This window comes from Scyliorhinus torazame, chromosome 22 (genome assembly GCF_047496885.1).
Source record: "Scyliorhinus torazame isolate Kashiwa2021f chromosome 22, sScyTor2.1, whole genome shotgun sequence".
NCBI lineage: Eukaryota > Metazoa > Chordata > Chondrichthyes > Carcharhiniformes > Scyliorhinidae > Scyliorhinus > Scyliorhinus torazame.
The window spans coordinates 5,926,576-5,945,800 of record NC_092728.1 but is presented as its reverse complement, the minus strand read 5'-3'; the positions used below and the strand labels follow the sequence as shown (position 1 = coordinate 5,945,800).

General features: G+C 54.5%; 1 protein-coding gene across 1 annotated transcript in view; it reads left to right on the top strand.

Annotated features, from left to right (window-relative positions):
* The window catches only part of LOC140398887 (catechol O-methyltransferase A-like), a 167,612-nt gene that overhangs the window by 38,101 nt on the left and 110,286 nt on the right, over window positions 1-19,225 (top strand). Inside the window, exon 2 of the mRNA XM_072487834.1 lies at window positions 6,351-6,633. Coding sequence (XP_072343935.1) covers window positions 6,351-6,633 — 283 coding nt within the window. The remainder of the gene's footprint in view (window positions 1-6,350; window positions 6,634-19,225) is intronic.

Genomic DNA, 19,225 nt, shown 5'->3' with positions numbered 1-19,225 from the left:
CTTCAGTAAGGCCTTTGACATGATCCCTCATGGCAGACTGGTACAAAAGGTGAAGTCACACGGGATCAGGGGTGAGCTGGCAAGGTGGATACAGAACTGGCTAGGTCATAGAAGGCAGAGAGTAGCAATGGAAGGGTGCTTTTCTGATTGGAGGGCTGTGACCAGTGGTGTTCCACAGGGATCAGTGCTGGGACCTTTGCTGTTCGTAGTATATATAAATGATTTGGAGGAAAATGTAACTGGTCTGATTAGTAAGTTTGCAGACGACACAAAGGTTGGTGGAATTGCGGATAGGGATGAGGACTGCCGGTTAATTTTCCTGCAGAGACAAAAAGGGTGTATAGTGGGTGGATAAATTGGAATTATGCCATTTGCATCTCTAAACGTTTTTCATATAGTCACTCAAATGGACTGGGAGTATAAGTTTGATTGCTGCCAAATTCCCATCATCAAATGTTTTAGAACAATGTGTTCTCTTGGAATATACCTGAGGAAGGAGCAGCGCTCCGAAAGCTAGTGACATCGAAACAAACCTGTTGGACTTTAACCTGGTGTTGTAAGACTTCGTACTGTGCCCACCCCAGTCCAACGCCGGCAACTCCATCTCTTGGAATATAGATTTGCTTTTAATCAGAGTTGTGTTTTTAAAAAAAAAACAGCTTCCACATTGTCTGAAGTTTTAATTTCCAGGCTAATTTTAAACATTTATTTTAAAATATCAAACACAATAACATGTTGAATATATGACTGAACCAATCTTGCGCTGAATCTTGGTTTTCTGTCGAGCAATTCGTCGAATCTGTTAAAGGAAGCACAGCTTAACAAGATATGTTAATTTCTTAAAATTAATAAAGCAACATTCAAAATAATGAGTTTTCTCAAGTTGACTGTTCTTGGCGACTTTTTAGCGATATGTGACTTATCTCATATCCCTGTAGCCAGGAGGCGGGCCCTCATTGTAAGAGTCCAGTGTGTATTCATGAAATCTGAAACTCGCAAAATGGTCGTCTTCAACACGAGAAAGGAATCTTTGTTGGACTTTCTGGACTTCTGATTAAACAAAACCGAGTTTTGCGTGTGGGGGGGGGGGTGTGGGGGGTGTGGGGGGGTGCATATCTATATGCAAATGCCCCTTTGGCAATGAGTGGCTGCTTTGATGGTGCTGTTGGTAGAAGCAGGAGGGTGGGGGCAGGAGTGAATGCTGAAGCGGCCGTGTCCGGGATCCCCACACAGCCTGGAAAGTTTGAATGGGAGACATCCCCCTGAACACTAAGTAAACCCTTCAGCACACTGAGTTCAACAAAATGGAGGTTAAAACTCCCTTTCCTGCCGACTACGCCAGTTGATAGATTCTACCATCCGGATTCAGCTGCACTTTGCGAATCACTAAATCTCAGTAGAAATTTGAGTTAAAACTTGTCAGGTGTAAATGAGTATCATTTTATTTCTCTTCTATTGAGAGTCATTTAAAAGTCTAACTCTCTAATAAGTGCAACCAGCATAGGAATCACAGAGAGGCAATTTGTAGCCAATTCAACTTTCAAACAATCACAGAAATGATTTTCTTGCTTAGGTAAACAGCTTGCAATATGTTTAAAAGTCAAAGTCTGAAAATGAAATATGAAAGACAGGGAGACAGCGAATAGTAAGTCAAAGTATAGATGATTCAAGAAAGAGAGAGATGTCCGAAAATCCGTCACGGTTATACCAATTCCTAACAGTCTTTAGCCATCTATCTACACCCCAATGTAATTCTAATTGGTTTGGATTAACATCAAATGAGTTTGATTTGAGGGTTAGTTGTCACTCATTAACTGGATTCTTGCTGAGGACAATACTGTCTTTAGGTTCCTGCCCTGTTGTCACGGAGCCTGCCCTGTCCTTGGTCACTTTATCTTGCAAATGTCTTTGTTAGCTGAACAAGAATGCTGTTTTAAATCTATCTGTTTCTGTGTTCTGTTGAAGCTAGGTTTTGAAATGCTGAATGTGTGTTTTGAAATGACCTGAAGGGATGAGTGAGTTTTAAAATGGTGTTTAATAGACGAGGGGATCAATGCTAAAGAGCTATCTTTTACCAATAGAAAATAGCTAGCTTCTACACAGGTCCACAGGTCACTGAAAGGGGCAACACAGGTGGAGAAGGTAGTCAAGAAGGCATACGGCATGCTTGCCTTCATTGGCCGGGGCATTGCGTATAAGAATTGGCAAATCATGTTGCAGCTGTATAGAACCTTTGTTAGGCCACACTTGGGGTATAGTGTTAAATTCTGGTCGCCACACTACCAGAAGGATGTGGAGGCTTTAGAGAGGGTGCAGAAGAGATTTACCAGAATGTGAGAACTCTCCTCACTGACCAACAGTCGGTTGCCTTCATGTTTAATAACACACAGCGGGGCAAGATCAAGAATGACAAGATCTTGAGGTGGAGGATCGAGCTCTCCACCTATAACTATGAGATCTTGTATCGCCCGGGGAAGGTCAATGAGCCCCCTGATGCCCTGTCCCGCGGTACATGTGCCAGTGCACAAGTAGACCGACTCCAGGCCCTCCACAATGACCTCTGCCACCCGGGGGTCACCCGGTTCTTCCATTTTATCAAGGCTCGCAACCTGCCTTACTCCATCGAGGAGGTCAGGACCGTGACCAGGGACTGCCCAGTCTGCGCGGAGTGCAAGCCGCACTTCTACTGGCCAGATAGAGCGCATCTGGTGAAGGCTTCCCGCCCCTTTGAACGCCTCAGCATGGACTTCAAAGGGCCCCTCCCCTCCACCGACCGCAGCGTACTTCCTCAATGTAATTGATGAGTACTCCCGTTTCCCATTCGCCATCCCGTGCCCCGACATGACGTCTACCACGGTCATTAGGGCCCTGCGCAGCATCTTCACCCTGTTCGGTTTCCCCACCTACATCCATAGCGATCGGGGATCCTCCTTCGTGAGCGATGAGCTGCGTCAATTCCTGCTCAGCAAGGGCATCGCCTCGAGCAGGACGACCAACTACAACCCCCGGGGAAACGGGCAGGTGGAGAGGGAGAACGGAACGGTCTGGAAGGCCGTCCTGCTGGCCCTTCGGTCCAGGAATCTCCCGGTCTCCCACTGGCAGGAGATCCTCCCCGATGCGCTCCACTCCATCCGGTCGCTCCTGTGCACTGCTACTAATGAGACCCCTCACGAACGTATGTTTGCCTTCCCTAGGAAGTCCACCTCCGGGGTATCTCTCCCAACATGGCTGACAGTTCCTGGGCTCGTCCTTCTACAGAAGCATGTGAGGATTCATAAATCGGATCCCCTGGTTGAGAAAGTCCACCTCCTCCATACAAACCTGCAGTACGCCTACGTAGCACACCCCGACGGGCGCCAGGACTCAGTCTCCCTCCGGGACCTGGCGCCCGCTGGGTCCCCACCCACAACCATCACCACGCCCGACCTGGTACCATCCCCTCCCCCTCTGGTTGCCCCCCTCGCCCCTGCGCCGCCCACCCTCCCACCAGCAAACCTCATCGCAGCCCCCACCCCAGCAGCTCCCCCCGGATCCACTACTGGGTGACGAAGGAGAGGACAACACACTCCCGGAGTCACAGGTGACCACATTGGCGCCCACATCACCACCAGGACTGAGGCGATTGCGGCGGAGGGTCAGAGCCCCCGACAGACTCAATCTGTAACATTGTTTTCACCCCCGCTGGACTTTTTTTGAAACAGGGGGTGAATGTGGTAAACACCACTGGTAACACGCTACCCGTATTAAGGTACTTTCACTGTACTACAGGTAACACGGTAAATCCCAGCCTGCTGGCTCCTCCCAGCAGGTGGTGTATAAAAGTGTCTGCTCTCCTGAGCTGCTCCCATTCTGGTTCCAGCTGCAGGAGGCATATCATCTTGTGCAATAAAGCCTCAATAGTTTCACCAATCTCGTCTCGTGGTCATTGATGGTGCATCACTAAGGTTCTATACAGCTGCAACATGACTTGCCAATTTTTATACTCAATGCCCCGGCCAATGAAGGTAAGCATGCCGTATGCCTTCTTGACTACCTTCACCTGTGTTGCCCCTTTCAGTGACCTGTGGACCTGTACACCTAGATCTCTCTGACTTTCAATACTCATGGGTTCTACCATTCACTGTATATTCCCTACCTGCAGTAGACCTTCCAAAATGCATTACCTCACATTTGTCCGGATTAAACTCCATCTGCCATCTCTCCGCCCAAGTCTCCAACCAATCTATATCCTGCAGTATTCATCTCTATCCGCAATTCCACCAACTTTTATGTCGTCTGCAAAAGTGGCCACTTTCAATAGAATTTACAGTGCAGAAGGAGGCCATTCGGCCCATCGAGTCATGACTTGGAAAGAGCACCCGACTTAAACCCACACCTCCACCCTATCCCCATAACCCAGTAACCCCACCTAACTTTTTGGACACTAAGAGCAATTGATCACGGCCAATCCACCTAACCTGCATCTTTGGACTGTGGGAGGAAACCCACGCAGACACGGGGAGAACGTGCAAACTCCACACGGACAGTGACCCAGGGCCGGGATCGAACCTGGGACCTCGGCGCCGTGAGGCAGCAGTGCTAACCCAGTGCCCGTACAGGTACTTATTTTTAAAAAAATATATATTTTATTCAAATTTTTTGGCCAAACAAAACAGTACAAAGGTTTTCCTTTTTACAACAGTAAAACAGTATAAATAACAGTGGCCGTTTTTAACAAATAAATAAATAATATATAAACTAAATGGCAACTGCCCTATCAAAAATAATAACTCTCCAAAAATAAAATCAAACAATCCAGTATACCTAGCCTAATACAAATATTTATCCAAAAACACCCCTGAGGACCCGCCCGGCCCTCCCCCCTGGGTTGCTGCTGCTACTTTCCCAGTTCCCTTATCGTTCTGCGAGACAGTCAGTGAACGGTTGCCACCGCCTGGTGAACCCTTGAGCCGAACCCCTTAGTGCGAACTTTACCCGTTCTAACTTTATAAACCCTGCCATGTCATTTATCCAGGTCTCCACGCCCGGGGGTTTAGCTTCCTTCCACATTAACAATATACTGCGCCGGGCTACTAGGGACGCAAAGGCCAAGACATCAGCCTCTCTCGCCTCCTGCACTCCCGGCTCTTCTGCAACCCCGAATATAGCCAACCCCCAGCCTGGCTCGACCCGGACCCCCACCACCTTCGAAAGCACCTTTGCCACCCCCACCCAGAACCCCTGCAGTGCCGGACATGACCAAAACATGTGGGTCATACAGGTACTTATTAACGGACGTGAGGCAACCCGCCTCTACCCCCCTCCCAGGCCGTGCGTTCCAGACCCTCACCACCCTCTGGGTAAAAAAACTTTTCCTCAAATCCCCCCATAACCTCCCACCCCTCACCTTGAACTTGTGTCCCCCTCGTAACTGACCCTTCAACTGAGGGGAACAGCTGCTCCCTCTCCACCCTGTCCACGCCCCTCATAATCTTGTCCACCTCGATCAGGTCGCCCCTCAGACGTCTCTGCTCCAGCGAAAACAACCCAAGTCTATCCAACCTCTCTTCATAACTGAAACGTTCCACCCGAGGCACCATCCTGGTGAATCTCCTCTGCACCCCCTCCAGTGCAATCACATCCTTCCTATAATGTGGCGAATAAACGACCGCAACGGTAACCCCGCAAGGCTCCACGGCGGCAAACAGTAACCACAGATCAACCACAACTGATGGCGATCAGAGTTTGATTCTCGGCCACGTTTGATTGGCTGTGGCACGTTCCCGTCCACCGATGTCACCCGCGTCCTGCGATCTATGGAATTCTGCCGCGAACGAGCTCGCCGATTCGGTCTCCACTGCCCTTCCTGGAATCCACAGAATCCCCACAGTGCATAAGGAGGCCATTCGGCCCGTAGAGGCTGCACCAACCAACCCCCCCCCAAGAGATCCTCCGAGAGAGGATCCTACCTAGTCCCACTCACCTGACCGATGCCCGCAATCCCACTTAACCTGCACATCTTTGGATGCTGAGGGGCATTTCTGCACTGCATCCTCTAATTTTCAGTGGACAAAGGGCAGCGGGGTGGCGCACTGGGTTAGCACTGCTGCCTCACGGGGCCGAGGTCCCGGGTTCGATCCCGGCTCTGGGTCACTGTCCGTGTGGAGTTTGCACATTCGCCCCGTGTCTGCATGGGTCTCACCCCCACATCCCAAAAGATGTGCCGGGTAGGTGGATTGGCACGTTATAACCTTCAAGGCTATTGGCCAAGAGGTGACAGATGGTATGAGGTGGGCGGGTCAGGTGCAGACTTGATGGACTGAAGGGCTTCTTCTGCCCCGTGTGACTCTGTGATTCGCCCATTTTTACAGATGGCCCTCCTTCTCTGTGCCCTAGCCACTGCCGCCATTGGCTGCCTCCTCATCTTCAAGCTGCTCCCAGCGCTGGCCAATAGGAATGCGTGGTTCTGCATTCTGTGGCACGAGACGATCGTCCTCAACCTGTGGGACCGACTGACGGGCAGCACCCAACCTGAGCGGGTGCTGCGCCACGTGCTGGGCACGGCCAGGCGGGGAGACCCGCAGAGCGTGGTGGACGCCATCGACCGCTTCTGCAACACCTTCGAGTGGGCCATGAACGTGGGCGATGAAAAGGGTAAGAGGCGGGCGGGCGAGAAATGTCCCTGAGAGGAGGGGCACTGCGGAGTGTCCGTCCAGCTGATCAAATATCCGCCAGGCCCAGATGTGGCGGAGCGCGGGGTATCGGAGCTGGAGGAGGTTACAGAGATAGGGAGGGGTGCAGGGGCTGGAGGAGGTTACAGAGATAGGGAGGGTGTAGGGGCTGGAGGAAGTTACAGAGATAGGGAGGGTTGTAGGGGCTGGAGGAGGTTACAGAGATAGGGAGGGTGTAGGGGCTGGAGGAGGTTACAGAGATGGGGAGGGGTGTAGGGGCTGGAGGAGGTTACAGAGATAGGGAGGGGTGTAGGGACTGGAGGAGGTTACAGAGATAGGGAGGGGTGTAGGGACTGGAGGAGGTTACAGAGATAGGGAGGGGTGTAGGGGCTGGAGGAGGTTACAGAGATAGGGAGGGGTGTAGGGGCTGGAGGAGGTTACAGAGACAGGGAGGGGGTGTAGGGGCTGGAGGAGGTTACAGAGATAGGGAGGGGTGTAGGGGCTGGAGGAGGTTACAGAGATAGGGAGGGGTGTAGGGGCTGGAGGAGGTAACAGAAATAGGGAGGGTTGTAAGGGCTGGAGGAGGTTACAGGGATAGGGAGGGTGTAGGGTTAACGTTAGGGGGTTACAGAGATAGGGAGGGGTGTAGTGTTAGGGCTAGGGGGTTACAGAGATAGGGAGGGGTGTAGTGTTAGGGCTAGGGGGTTACAGAGATAGGGGGGGGTGTAGGGGCTGGAGGACGTTACAGAGATAGGGAGGGGTGCAGGGGGCTGGAGGAGGTAACAGAAATAGGGAGGGTTGTAAGGGCTGGAGGAGGTTACAGGGATAGGGAGGGTGTAGGGGCTGGAGGAGGTTACAGACATAGGGAGGGGTGTAGGGGCTGGAGGAGGTTACTGAGATAGGGAGGGGTGTGGGGGCTGGAGGAAGTTACAGAGATAGGGCGGAGTGTAGGGGCTGGAGGAGTTTACAGAGATACGTTGGGGCTGGAGGGGATTACAGATATAGGGAGGAGTGTAGGGACTAGGGGAGGTGACAGAGATAGGGAGGGGTGTAGAGGCTGGAGGAGGTTACAGAGATAGGGAGGGGTGTAGGGGCTGGAGGAGGTTACAGGGATCGGGAGGTTTGTAGAGACTGGAGGAGGTTACAGAGATAGGGAGGGGTGTAGAGACTGCAGGAGGTTTCAGAGATAGGGAGGGGTTGTAGGGGCTGGAGGAGGTTACAGAGATAGGGAGGGGTGTAGGGGCTGCAGGGGTCACAGAGATAGGGAGGGGTGAAGGGGCTGGAGGAGGTTACTGAGATAGGGAAGGGTGTGGGGGCTGGAGGAAGTTACAGAGATAGGGCGGAGTGTAGGGGCTGGAGGAGGTTACAGAGATACGTTGGGGCTGGAGGGGATTACAGATATAGGAAGGAGTGTAGGGGCTAGGGGAGGTGACAGAGATAGGGAGGGGTGTAGAGGCTGGAGGAGGTTACAGAGATAGGGAGGGGTGTAGGGGCTGGAGGAGGTTACAGAGATAGGGAGGGGTGTAGGGGCTGGAGGAGGTTACAGGGATAGGGAGGTTTGTAGAGACTGGAGGAGGTTACAGAGATAGGGAGGGGTGTAGAGACTGCAGGAGGTTTCAGAGATAGGGAGGGGTTGTAGGGGCTGGAGCAGGTTACAGAGATAGGGAGGGGTGTAGAGACTGGAGGAGGTTACAGAGATAGGGAGGGGTGTAGGGGCTGGAGGAGGTTACAGAAATAGGGAGGTTTGTAGGGGCTGGAGGAGGTGATAGAGATAGGGAGGGGTGTGGGGGCTGGAGGAGGTTACAGAGATAGGGAGGGGTGTAGGACTGGACGAGGTTACAGAGATAGGGAGGGGGTGTAGGGGGCTGGAGGAGGTTACAGAGATAGGGATAGGTGTAGGGGCTGGAGGAGGTAACAGAAATAGGGAGAGTTGTAGGGGCTGGAGGAGGTTACAGGGATAGGGAGGGTGTAGGGGCTGGAGGAGGTAACAGAAATAGGGAGGGTTGTAGGGGCTGTAGGAGGTTACAGTCATAGGGAGGGGTGTAGAGGCTGGAGGAGGTTACTGAGATAGGGAGGGGTGTGGGGGCTGGAGGAAGTTACAGAGATAGGGAGAAGTGTAGGGGCTGGAGCAGGTTACAGAGATACGTAGGGGCTGGAGGGGATTACAGATATAGGAAGGAGTGTAGGGCCAAGGAAGGTTACAGAGATAGGGAGGGGTGTAGAGGCTGGAGGAGGTTACAGAGATAGGGAGGGTTGTAGGGTTAAAGTTAGGGGGTTACAGAGATAGGGAGGGGTGTAGTGTTAGGGCTAGGGGGTTACAGAGATAGGGAGGGGTGTAGGGTTAGGGTTAGGGGGTTACAGAGATAGGGAGAGGTGTAGGGGCTGGAGGAGGTTACAGAGATAGGGAGGGGTGTAGGGGCTGGAGGAGGTTACAGAGATAGGGAGGGGTGTAGGGGCTGGAGGAGGTAACAGAAATAGGGAGGGTTGTAAGGGCTGGAGGAGGTTACAGGGATAGGGAGGGTGTAGGGTTAACGTTAGGGGGTTACAGAGATAGGGAGGGGTGTAGTGTTAGGGCTAGGGGGTTACAGAGATAGGGAGGGGTGTAGTGTTAGGGCTAGGGGGTTACAGAGATAGGGGGGGGTGTAGGGGCTGGAGGACGTTACAGAGATAGGGAGGGGTGCAGGGGGCTGGAGGAGGTAACAGAAATAGGGAGGGTTGTAAGGGCTGGAGGAGGTTACAGGGATAGGGAGGGTGTAGGGGCTGGAGGAGGTTACAGACATAGGGAGGGGTGTAGGGGCTGGAGGAGGTTACTGAGATAGGGAGGGGTGTGGGGGCTGGAGGAAGTTACAGAGATAGGGCGGAGTGTAGGGGCTGGAGGAGTTTACAGAGATACGTTGGGGCTGGAGGGGATTACAGATATAGGGAGGAGTGTAGGGACTAGGGGAGGTGACAGAGATAGGGAGGGGTGTAGAGGCTGGAGGAGGTTACAGAGATAGGGAGGGGTGTAGGGGCTGGAGGAGGTTACAGGGATAGGGAGGTTTGTAGAGACTGGAGGAGGTTACAGAGATAGGGAGGGGTGTAGAGACTGCAGGAGGTTTCAGAGATAGGGAGGGGTTGTAGGGGCTGGAGGAGGTTACAGAGATAGGGAGGGGTGTAGGGGCTGCAGGGGTCACAGAGATAGGGAGGGGTGTAGGGGCTGGAGGAGGTTACTGAGATAGGGAAGGGTGTGGGGGCTGGAGGAAGTTACAGAGATAGGGCGGAGTGTAGGGGCTGGAGGAGGTTACAGAGATACGTTGGGGCTGGAGGGGATTACAGATATAGGAAGGAGTGTAGGGGCTAGGGGAGGTGACAGAGATAGGGAGGGGTGTAGAGGCTGGAGGAGGTTACAGAGATAGGGAGGGGTGTAGGGGCTGGAGGAGGTTACAGAGATAGGGAGGGGTGTAGGGGCTGGAGGAGGTTACAGGGATAGGGAGGTTTGTAGAGACTGGAGGAGGTTACAGAGATAGGGAGGGGTGTAGAGACTGCAGGAGGTTTCAGAGATAGGGAGGGGTTGTAGGGGCTGGAGCAGGTTACAGAGATAGGGAGGGGTGTAGAGACTGGAGGAGGTTACAGAGATAGGGAGGGGTGTAGGGGCTGGAGGAGGTTACAGAGATAGGGAGGGGTGTAGGGGCTGCAGGGGTGACAGAGATAGGGAGGGGTGTCGGGGCTGGAGGAGGTTACAGAGATAGGGAGGGGTGCAGGGGGCTGGAGGAGGTAACAGAAATAGGGAGGTTTGTAGGGGCTGGAGGAGGTGATAGAGATAGGGAGGGGTGTGGGGGCTGGAGGAGGTTACAGAGATAGGGAGGGGTGTAGGGACTGGACGAGGTTACAGAGATAGCTAGGGGGTGTAGGGGGCTGGAGGAGGTTACAGAGATAGGGATAGGTGTAGGGGCTGGAGGAGGTAACAGAAATAGGGAGAGTTGTAGGGGCTGGAGAAGGTTACAGGGATAGGGAGTGTGTAGGGGCTGGAGGAGGTAACAGAAATAGGGAGGGTTGTAGGGGCTGGAGGAGGTTACAGTCATAGGGAGGGGTGTAGAGGCTGGAGGAGGTTACTGAGATAGGGAGGGGTGTGGGGGCTGGAGGAAGTTACAGAGATAGGGAGAAGTGTAGGGGCTGGAGCAGGTTACAGAGATACGTAGGGGCTGGAGGGGATTACAGATATAGGAAGGAGTGTAGGGGCTAGGGGAGGTTACAGAGATAGGGAGGGGTGTAGAGGCTGGAGGAGGTTACAGAGATAGGGAGGGTTGTAGGGTTAAAGTTAGGGGGTTACAGAGATAGGGAGGGGTGTAGTGTTAGGGCTAGGGGGTTACAGAGATAGGGAGGGGTGTAGGGTTAGGGTTAGGGGGTTACAGAGATAGGGAGAGGTGTAGGGGCTGGAGGAGGTTACAGAGACAGCGAGGGGGTGTAGGGGCTGGAGGAGGTTACAGAGATAGGAAGGAGTTGTAGGGGCTGGAAGAGGTTACAGAGATTGGGAGGGGTGTAGGGGCTGCAGGGGTGACAGAGATAGGGAGGGGTGTAGGGGCTGGAGGAGGTTACTAAGATAGGGAGGGGTGTGGGGGCTGGAGGAAGTTACAGAGATAGGGCGGAGTGTAGGGGCTGGAGGAGGTTACAGAGATACGTTGGGGCTGGAGGGGATTACAGATATAGGAAGGAGTGTAGGGGCTAGGGGAGGTGACAGAGATAGGGAGGGGTGTAGAGGCTGGAGGAGGTTACAGAGATAGGGAGGGGTGTAGGGGCTGGAGGAGGTTACAGAGATAGGGAGGGGTGTAGGGGCTGGAGGAGGTTACAGGGATGGGGAGGCTTGTAGAGACTGGAGGAGGTTACAGAGATAGGGAGGGGTGTAGAGACTGCAGGAGGTTTCAGAGATAGGGAGGGGTTGTAGGGGCTGGAGGAGGTTACAGAGATAGGGAGGGGTGTAGAGACTGGAGGAGGTTACAGAGATAGGGAGGGGTGTAGGGGCTGGAGGAGGTTACAGAGATAGGGAGGGGTGCAGGGGGCTGGAGGAGGTAACAGAAATAGGGAGGGTTGTAGGGGCTGGAGGAGGTGATAGAGATAGGGAGGGGTGTGGGGGCTGGAGGAGGTTACAGAGATAGGGAGGGGTGTGGGACTGGAGGAGGTTACAGAGATAGGGAGGGGGTGTAGGGGGCTGGAGGAGGTTACAGAGATAGGGGTAGGTGTAGGGGCTGGAGGAGGTAACAGAAATAGGGAGAGTTGTAGGGGCTGGAGGAGGTTACAGGGATAGGGAGGGTGTAGGGGCTGGAGGAGGTAACAGAAATAGGGAGGGTTGTAGGGGCTGGAGGAGGTTACAGTCATAGGGAGGGGTGTAGAGGCTGGAGGAGGGTACTGAGATAGGGAGGCGTGTGGGGGATGGAGGAAGTTACAGAGATAGGGAGAAGTGTAGGGGCTGGAGGAGGTTACAGAGATAGGGAGGGTTGTAAGGGCTGGAGGAGGTTACAGGGATAGGGAGGGTGTAGGGTTAACGTTAGGGGGTTACAGAGATAGGGAGGGGTGTAATGTTAGGGCTAGGGGGTTACAGAGATAGGGAGGGGTGTAGGGTTAGGGTTAGGGGGTTACAGAGATAGGGAGGGGTGTAGGGGCTGGAGGACGTTACAGAGATAGGGAGGGGTGCAGGGGGCTGGAGGAGGTAACAGAAATAGGGAGGGTTGTAAGGGCTGGAGGAGGTTACAGGGATAGGGAGGGTGTAGGGGCTGGAGGAGGTTACAGACATAGGGAGGGGTGTGGGGGCTGGAGGAGTTACTGAGATAGGGAGGGGTGTGGGGGCTGGAGGAAGTTACAGAGATAGGGCGGAGTGTAGGGGCTGGAGGAGTTTACAGAGATACGTTGGGGCTGGAGGGGATTACAGATATAGGGAGGAGTGTAGGGACTTGGGGAGGTGACAGAGATAGGGAGGGGTGTAGAGACTGGAGGAGGTTACAGAGATAGGGAGGGGTGTAGGGGCTGGAGGAGGTTACAGGGATAGGGAGGTTTGTAGAGACTGGAGGAGGTTACAGAGATAGGGAGGGGTGTAGAGACTGCAGGAGGTTTCAGAGATAGGGAGGGGTTGTAGGGGCTGGAGGAGGTTACAGAGATAGGGAGGGGTGTAGGGGCTGCAGGGGTCACAGAGATAGGGAGGGGTGTAGGGGCTGGAGGAGGTTACTGAGATAGGGAAGGGTGTGGGGGCTGGAGTTAGTTACAGAGATAGGGCGGAGTGTAGGGGCTGGAGGAGGTTACAGAGATACGTTGGGGTTGGAGGGGATTACAGATATAGGAAGGAGTGTAGGGGCTAGGGGAGGTGACAGAGATAGGGAGGGGTGTAGAGGCTGGAGGAGGTTACAGAGATAGGGAGGGGTGTAGGGGCTGGAGGAGGTTACAGAGATAGGGAGGGGTGTAGGGGCTGGAGGAGGTTACAGGGATAGGGAGGTTTGTAGAGACTGGAGGAGGTTACAGAGATAGGGAGGGGTGTAGAGACTGCAGGAGGTTTCAGAGATAGGGAGGGGTTGTAGGGGCTGGAGCAGGTTACAGAGATAGGGAGGGGTGTAGGGGCTGCAGGGGTGACAGAGATAGGGAGGGGTGTCGGGGCTGGAGCAGGTTACAGAGATAGGGAGGGGTGCAGGGGGCTGGAGGAGGTAACAGAAATAGGGAGGTTTGTAGGGGCTGGAGGAGGTGATAGAGATAGGGAGGGTGTAGGGTCTGGAGGAGGTAACAGAAATAGGGAGGGTTGTAGGGGCTGGAGGAGGTTACAGTCATAGGGAGGGGTGTAGAGGCTGGAGGAGGTTACTGAGATAGGGAGGGGTGTGGGGGCTGGAGGAAGTTACAAAGATAGGGAGAAGTGTAGGGGCTGGAGCAGGTTACAGAGATACGTAGGGGCTGGAGGGGATTACAGATATAGGAAGGAGTGTAGGGGCTAGGGGAGGTTACAGAGATAGGGAGGGGTGTAGAGGCTGGAGGAGGTTACAGAGATAGGGAGGGTTGTAGGGTTAAAGTTAGGGGGTTACAGAGATAGGGAGGGGTGTAGTGTTAGGGCTAGGGTGTTACAGAGATAGGGAGGGGTGTAGGGTTAGGGTTAAGGGGTTACAGAGATAGGGAGGGGTGTAGGGGCTGGAGGAGGTTACAGAGACAGGGAGGGGGTGTAGGGGCTGAAGGAGGTTACAGAGATAGGGAGGGGTGTAGGGGCTGGAGGAGGTTACAGAGACAGGGAGGGGGTGTAGGGGGCTGGAGTAGGTTACAGAGATTGGGAGGGGTGTAGGGGCTGGAGTAGGTTACAGAGATAGGGAGGGGTGTAGGGGCTGGAGGAGGTAACAGAAATAGAGAGAGTTGTAAGGGCTGGAGGAGGTTACAGGGATAGGGAGGGTGTAGGGTTAAAGTTAGGGGGTTACAGAGATAGGGAGGGGTGTAGTGTTAGGGCTAGGGGGTTACAGAGATAGGGAGGGGTGTAGGGTTAGGGTTAGGGGGTTACAGAGATAGGGAGGGGTGTAGGGGCTGGAGGAGGTTACATAGATAGGGAGGGGTGCAGGGGGCTGGAGGAGGTAACAGAAATAGGGAGGGTTGTAGGGGCTGGAGGAGGTGATAGAGATAGGGAGGGGTGTGGGGGCTGGAGGAGGTTACAGAGATAGGGAGGTGTGTGGGACTGGAGGAGGTTACAGAGATAGGGAGGGGGTGTAGGGGGCTGGAGGAGGTTACAGAAATAGGGATAGGTGTAGGGGCTGGAGGAGGTAACAGAAATAGGGAGAGTTGTAGGGGCTGGAGCAGTTTACAGGGATAGGGAGGGTGTAGTGGCTGGAGGAGGTAACAGAAATAGGGAGGGTTGTAGGGGCTGGAGGAGGTTACAGTCATAGGGAGGGGTGTAGAGGCTGGAGGAGGTTACTGAGATAGGGAGGGGTGTGGGGGCTGGAGGAAGTTACAGAGATAGGGAGAAGTGTAGGGGCTGGAGCAGGTTACAGAGATACGTAGGGGCTGGAGGGGATTACAGATATAGGAAGGAGTGTAGGGGCTAGGGGAGGTTACCGAGATAGGGAGGGGTGTAGAGACTGGAGGAGGTTACAGAGATAGGGAGGGTTGTAGGGTTAAAGTTAGGGGGTTACAGAGATAGGGAGGGGTGTAGTGTTAGGGCTAGGGGGTTACAGAGACAGGGAGGGGTGTAGTGTTAGGGCTAGGGGGTTACAGAGATAGGGAGGGGTGTAGGGTTAGGGTTAGGGGGTTACAGAGATAGGGAGGGGTGTAGGGGCTGGAGGAGGTTACAGAGATACGTTGGGGCTGGAGGGGATTACAGATATAGGGAGGAGTGTAGGGGCTAGGGGAGGTGACAGAGATAGGGAGGGGTGTAGAGGCTGGAGGAGGTTACAGAGAAAGGGAGGGTTGTAGGGTTAAAGTTAGGGGGTTACAGAGATAGGGAGGGGTGTAGTGTTAGGGCTAGGGGGTTACAGAGATAGGGAGGGGTGTAGGGTTAGGGTTAGGGGGTTACAGAGATAGGGAGGGGTGTAGGGGCTGGAGGAGGTTACAGAGACAGGGAGGGGGTGTAGGGGCTGGAGGAGGTTACAGAGATAGGGAGGGGTGTAGGGGCTGGAGGAGGTTACAGAGACAGGGAGGGGGTGTAGGGGGCTGGAGTAGGTTACAGAGATAGGGAGGGGTGTAGAGGCTGGAGGAGGTTACAGAGATAGGGAGGGTTGTAGGGTTAAAGTTAGGGGGTTACAGAGATAGGGAGGGGTGTAGTGTTAGGGCTAGGGGGTTACAGAGATAGGGAGGGGTGTAGGGTTAGGGTTAGGGGGTTACAGAGATAGGGAGGGGTGTAGGGGCTGGAGGAGGTTACAGAGACAGGGAGGGGGTGTAGGGGCTGGAGGAGGTTACAGAGATAGGGAGGGGTGTCGGGGCTGGAGGAGGTTACAGAGACAGGGAGGGGGTGTAGGGGGCTGGAGTAGGTTACAGAGATAGGGAGGGGTGTAGGGGCTGGAGTAGGTTACAGAGATAGGGAGGGGTGTAGGGGCTGGAGGAGGTAACAGAAATAGAGAGAGTTGTAAGGGCTGGAGGAGGTTACAGGGATAGGGAGGGTGTAGGGTTAAAGTTAGGGGGTTACAGAGATAGGGAGGGGTGTAGTGTTAGGGCTAGGGGGTTACAGAGATAGGGAGGGGTGTAGGGTTAGGGTTAGGGGGTTACAGAGATAGGGAGGGGTGTAGGGGCTGGAGGAGGTTACATAGATAGGGAGGGGTGCAGGGGGCTGGAGGAGGTAACAGAAATAGGGAGGGTTGTAGGGGCTGGAGGAGGTGATAGAGATAGGGAGGGGTGTGGGGGCTGGAGGAGGTTACAGAGATAGGGAGGTGTGTGGGACTGGAGGAGGTTACAGAGATAGGGAGGGGGTGTAGGGGGCTGGAGGAGGTTACAGAAATAGGGATAGGTGTAGGGGCTGGAGGAGGTAACAGAAATAGGGAGAGTTGTAGGGGCTGGAGGAGTTTACAGGGATAGGGAGGGGTGTAGGGGGCTGGAGGAGGTAACAGAAATAGGGAGGGTTGTAGGGGCTGGAGGAGGTTACAGTCATAGGGAGGGGTGTAGAGGCTGGAGGAGGTTACTGAGATAGGGAGGGGTGTGGGGGCTGGAGGAAGTTACAGAGATAGGGAGAAGTGTAGGGGCTGGAGCAGGTTACAGAGATACGTAGGGGCTGGAGGGGATTACAGATATAGGAAGGAGTGCAGGGGCTAGGGGAGGTTACCGAGATAGGGAGGGGTGTAGAGACTGGAGGAGGTTACAGAGATAGGGAGGGTTGTAGGGTTAAAGTTAGGGGGTTACAGAGATAGGGAGGGGTGTAGTGTTAGGGCTAGGGGGTTACAGAGACAGGGAGGGGTGTAGTGTTAGGGCTAGGGGGTTACAGAGATAGGGAGGGGTGTAGGGTTAGGGTTAGGGGGTTACAGAGATAGGGAGGGGTGTAGGGGCTGGAGGAGGTTACAGAGATACGTTGGGGCTGGAGGGGATTACAGATATAGGGAGGAGTGTAGGGGCTAGGGGAGGTGACAGAGATAGGGAGGGGTGTAGAGGCTGGAGGAGGTTACAGAGAAATGGAGGGTTGTAGGGTTAAAGTTAGGGGGTTACAGAGATAGGGAGGGGTGTAGTGTTAGGGCTAGGGGGTTACAGAGATAGGGAGGGGTGTAGGGTTAGGGTTAGGGGGTTACAGAGATAGGGAGGGGTGTAGGGGCTGGAGGAGGTTACAGAGACAGGGAGGGGGTGTAGGGGCTGGAGGAGGTTACAGAGATAGGGAGGGGTGTAGGGGCTGGAGGAGGTTACAGAGACAGGGAGGGGGTGTAGGGGGCTGGAGTAGGTTACAGAGATAGGGAGGGGTGTAGGGGCTGGAGTAGGTTACAGAGATCGGGAGGGGTGTAGGGGCTGGAGGAGGTAACAGAAATAGAGAGGGTTGTAAGGGCTGGTGGAGGTTACAGGGATAGGGAGGGTGTAGGGTTAAAGTTAGGGGGTTACAGAGATAGGGAGGGGTGTAGGGTTAGGGTTAGGGGGTTACAGAGATAGGGAGGGGTGTAGGGGCTGGAGGAGGTTACAGAGATACGTTGGGGCTGGAGGGGATTACAGATATAGGGAGGAGTGTAGGGGCTAGGGGAGGTGACAGAGATAGGGAGGGGTGTAGAGGCTGGAGGAGGTTACAGAGATAGGGAGGGTTGTAGGGTTAAAGTTAGGGGGTTACAGAGATAGGGAGGGGTGTAGTGTTAGGGCTAGGGGGTTACAGAGATGGGGAGGGGTGTAGGGTTAGGGTTAGGGGGTTACAGAGATAGGGAGGGGTGTAGGGGCTGGAGGAGGTTACAGAGACAGGGAGGGGGTGTAGGGGCTGGAGGAGGTTACAGAGATAGGGAGGGGTGTAGGGGCTGGAGGAGGTTACAGGGATAGGGAGGTTTGTAGAGACTGGAGGAGGTTACAGAGATAGGGAGGGGTGTAGAGACTGCAGGAGGTTTCAGAGATAGGGAGGGGTTGTAGGGGCTGGAGGAGGTTACAGAGATAGGGAGGGGTGTAGAGACTGGAGGAGGTTACAGAGATAGGGAGGGGTGTAGGGGCTGGAGGAGGTTACAGAGATAGGGAGGGGTGTAGGGGCTGGAGGAGGTTACAGAGATAGGGAGGGGTGTAGGGGCTGGAGGAGGTTACAGGGATAGGGAGGTTTGTAGAGACTGGAGGAGGTTACAGAGATAGGGAGGGGTGTCGAGACTGCAGGAGGTTTCAGAGATAGGGAGGGGTTGTAGGGGCTGGAGGAGGTTACAGAGATAGGGAGGGGTGTAGAGACTGGAGGAGGTTACAGAGATTGGGAGGGGTGTAGGGGCTGGAGGAGGTTACAGAGATAGGGAGGGGTGCAGGGGGCTGGAGGAGGTAACAGAAATAGGGAGGGTTGTAGGGGCTGGAGGAGGTGATAGAGATAGGGAGGGGTGTGGGGGCTGGAGGAGGTTACCGAGATAGGGAGGGGTGTGGGACTGGAGGAGGTTACAGAGAAAGGGAGGGGGTGTAGGGGGCTGGAGGAGGTTACAGAGATAGGGATAGGTGTAGGGGCTGGAGGAGGTAACAGAAATAGGGAGAGTTGTAGGGGCTGGAGGAGGTTACAGGGATAGGGAGGGTGTAGGGGCTGGAGGAGGTAACAGAAATAGGGAGGGTTGTAGGGGCTGGAGGAGGTTACAGTCATAGGGAGGGGTGTAGAGGCTGGAGGAGGTTACTGAGATAGGGAGGGGTGTGGGGGCTGGAGGAAGTTACAGAGATAGGGAGAAGTGTAGGGGCTGGAGCAGGTTACAGAGATACGTAGGGGCTGGAGGGGATTACAGATATAGGAAGGAGTGTAGGGGCTAGGGGAGGTTACAGAGATAGGGAGGGGTGTAGAGGCTGGAGGAGGTTACAGAGATAGGGAGGGTTGTAGGGTTAAAGTTAGGGGGTTACAGAGATAGGGAGGGGTGTAGTGTTAGGGCTAGGGGGTTACAGAGATAGGGAGGGGTGTAGGGTTAGGGGGTTACAGAGATAGGGAGGGGTGTAGGGGCTGGAGGAGGTTACAGAGATAGGGAGGGGTGTAGGGGCTGGAGGAGGTTACAGAGACAGGGAGGGGGTGTAGGGGGCTGGAGTAGGTTACAGAGATAGGGAGGGGGTGTAGGGGCTGGAGGAGGTAACAGAAATAGAGAGGGTTGTAAGGGCTGGAGGAGGTTACAGGGATAGGGAGGGTGTAGGGTTAAAGTTAGGGGGTTACAGAGATAGGGAGGGGTGTAGTGTTAGGGCTAGGGGGTTACAGAGATAGGGAGGAGTGTAGGGTTAGGGTTAGGGGGTTACAGAGATAGGGAGGGGTGTAGGGGCTGGAGGAGGTTACAGAGATAGGGAGGGGTGCAGGGGGCTGGAGGAGGTAACAGAAATAGGGAGGGTTGTAAGGGCTGGAGGAGGTTACAGGGATAGGGAGGGTGTAGGGGCTGGAGGAGGTTACAGACATAGGGAGGGGTGTAGGGGCTGGAGGAGGTTACTGAGATAGGGATGGGTGTAGGGGCTGGAGGAGTTACAGAGATAGGGAGGGGTGTGGGGGCTGGAGG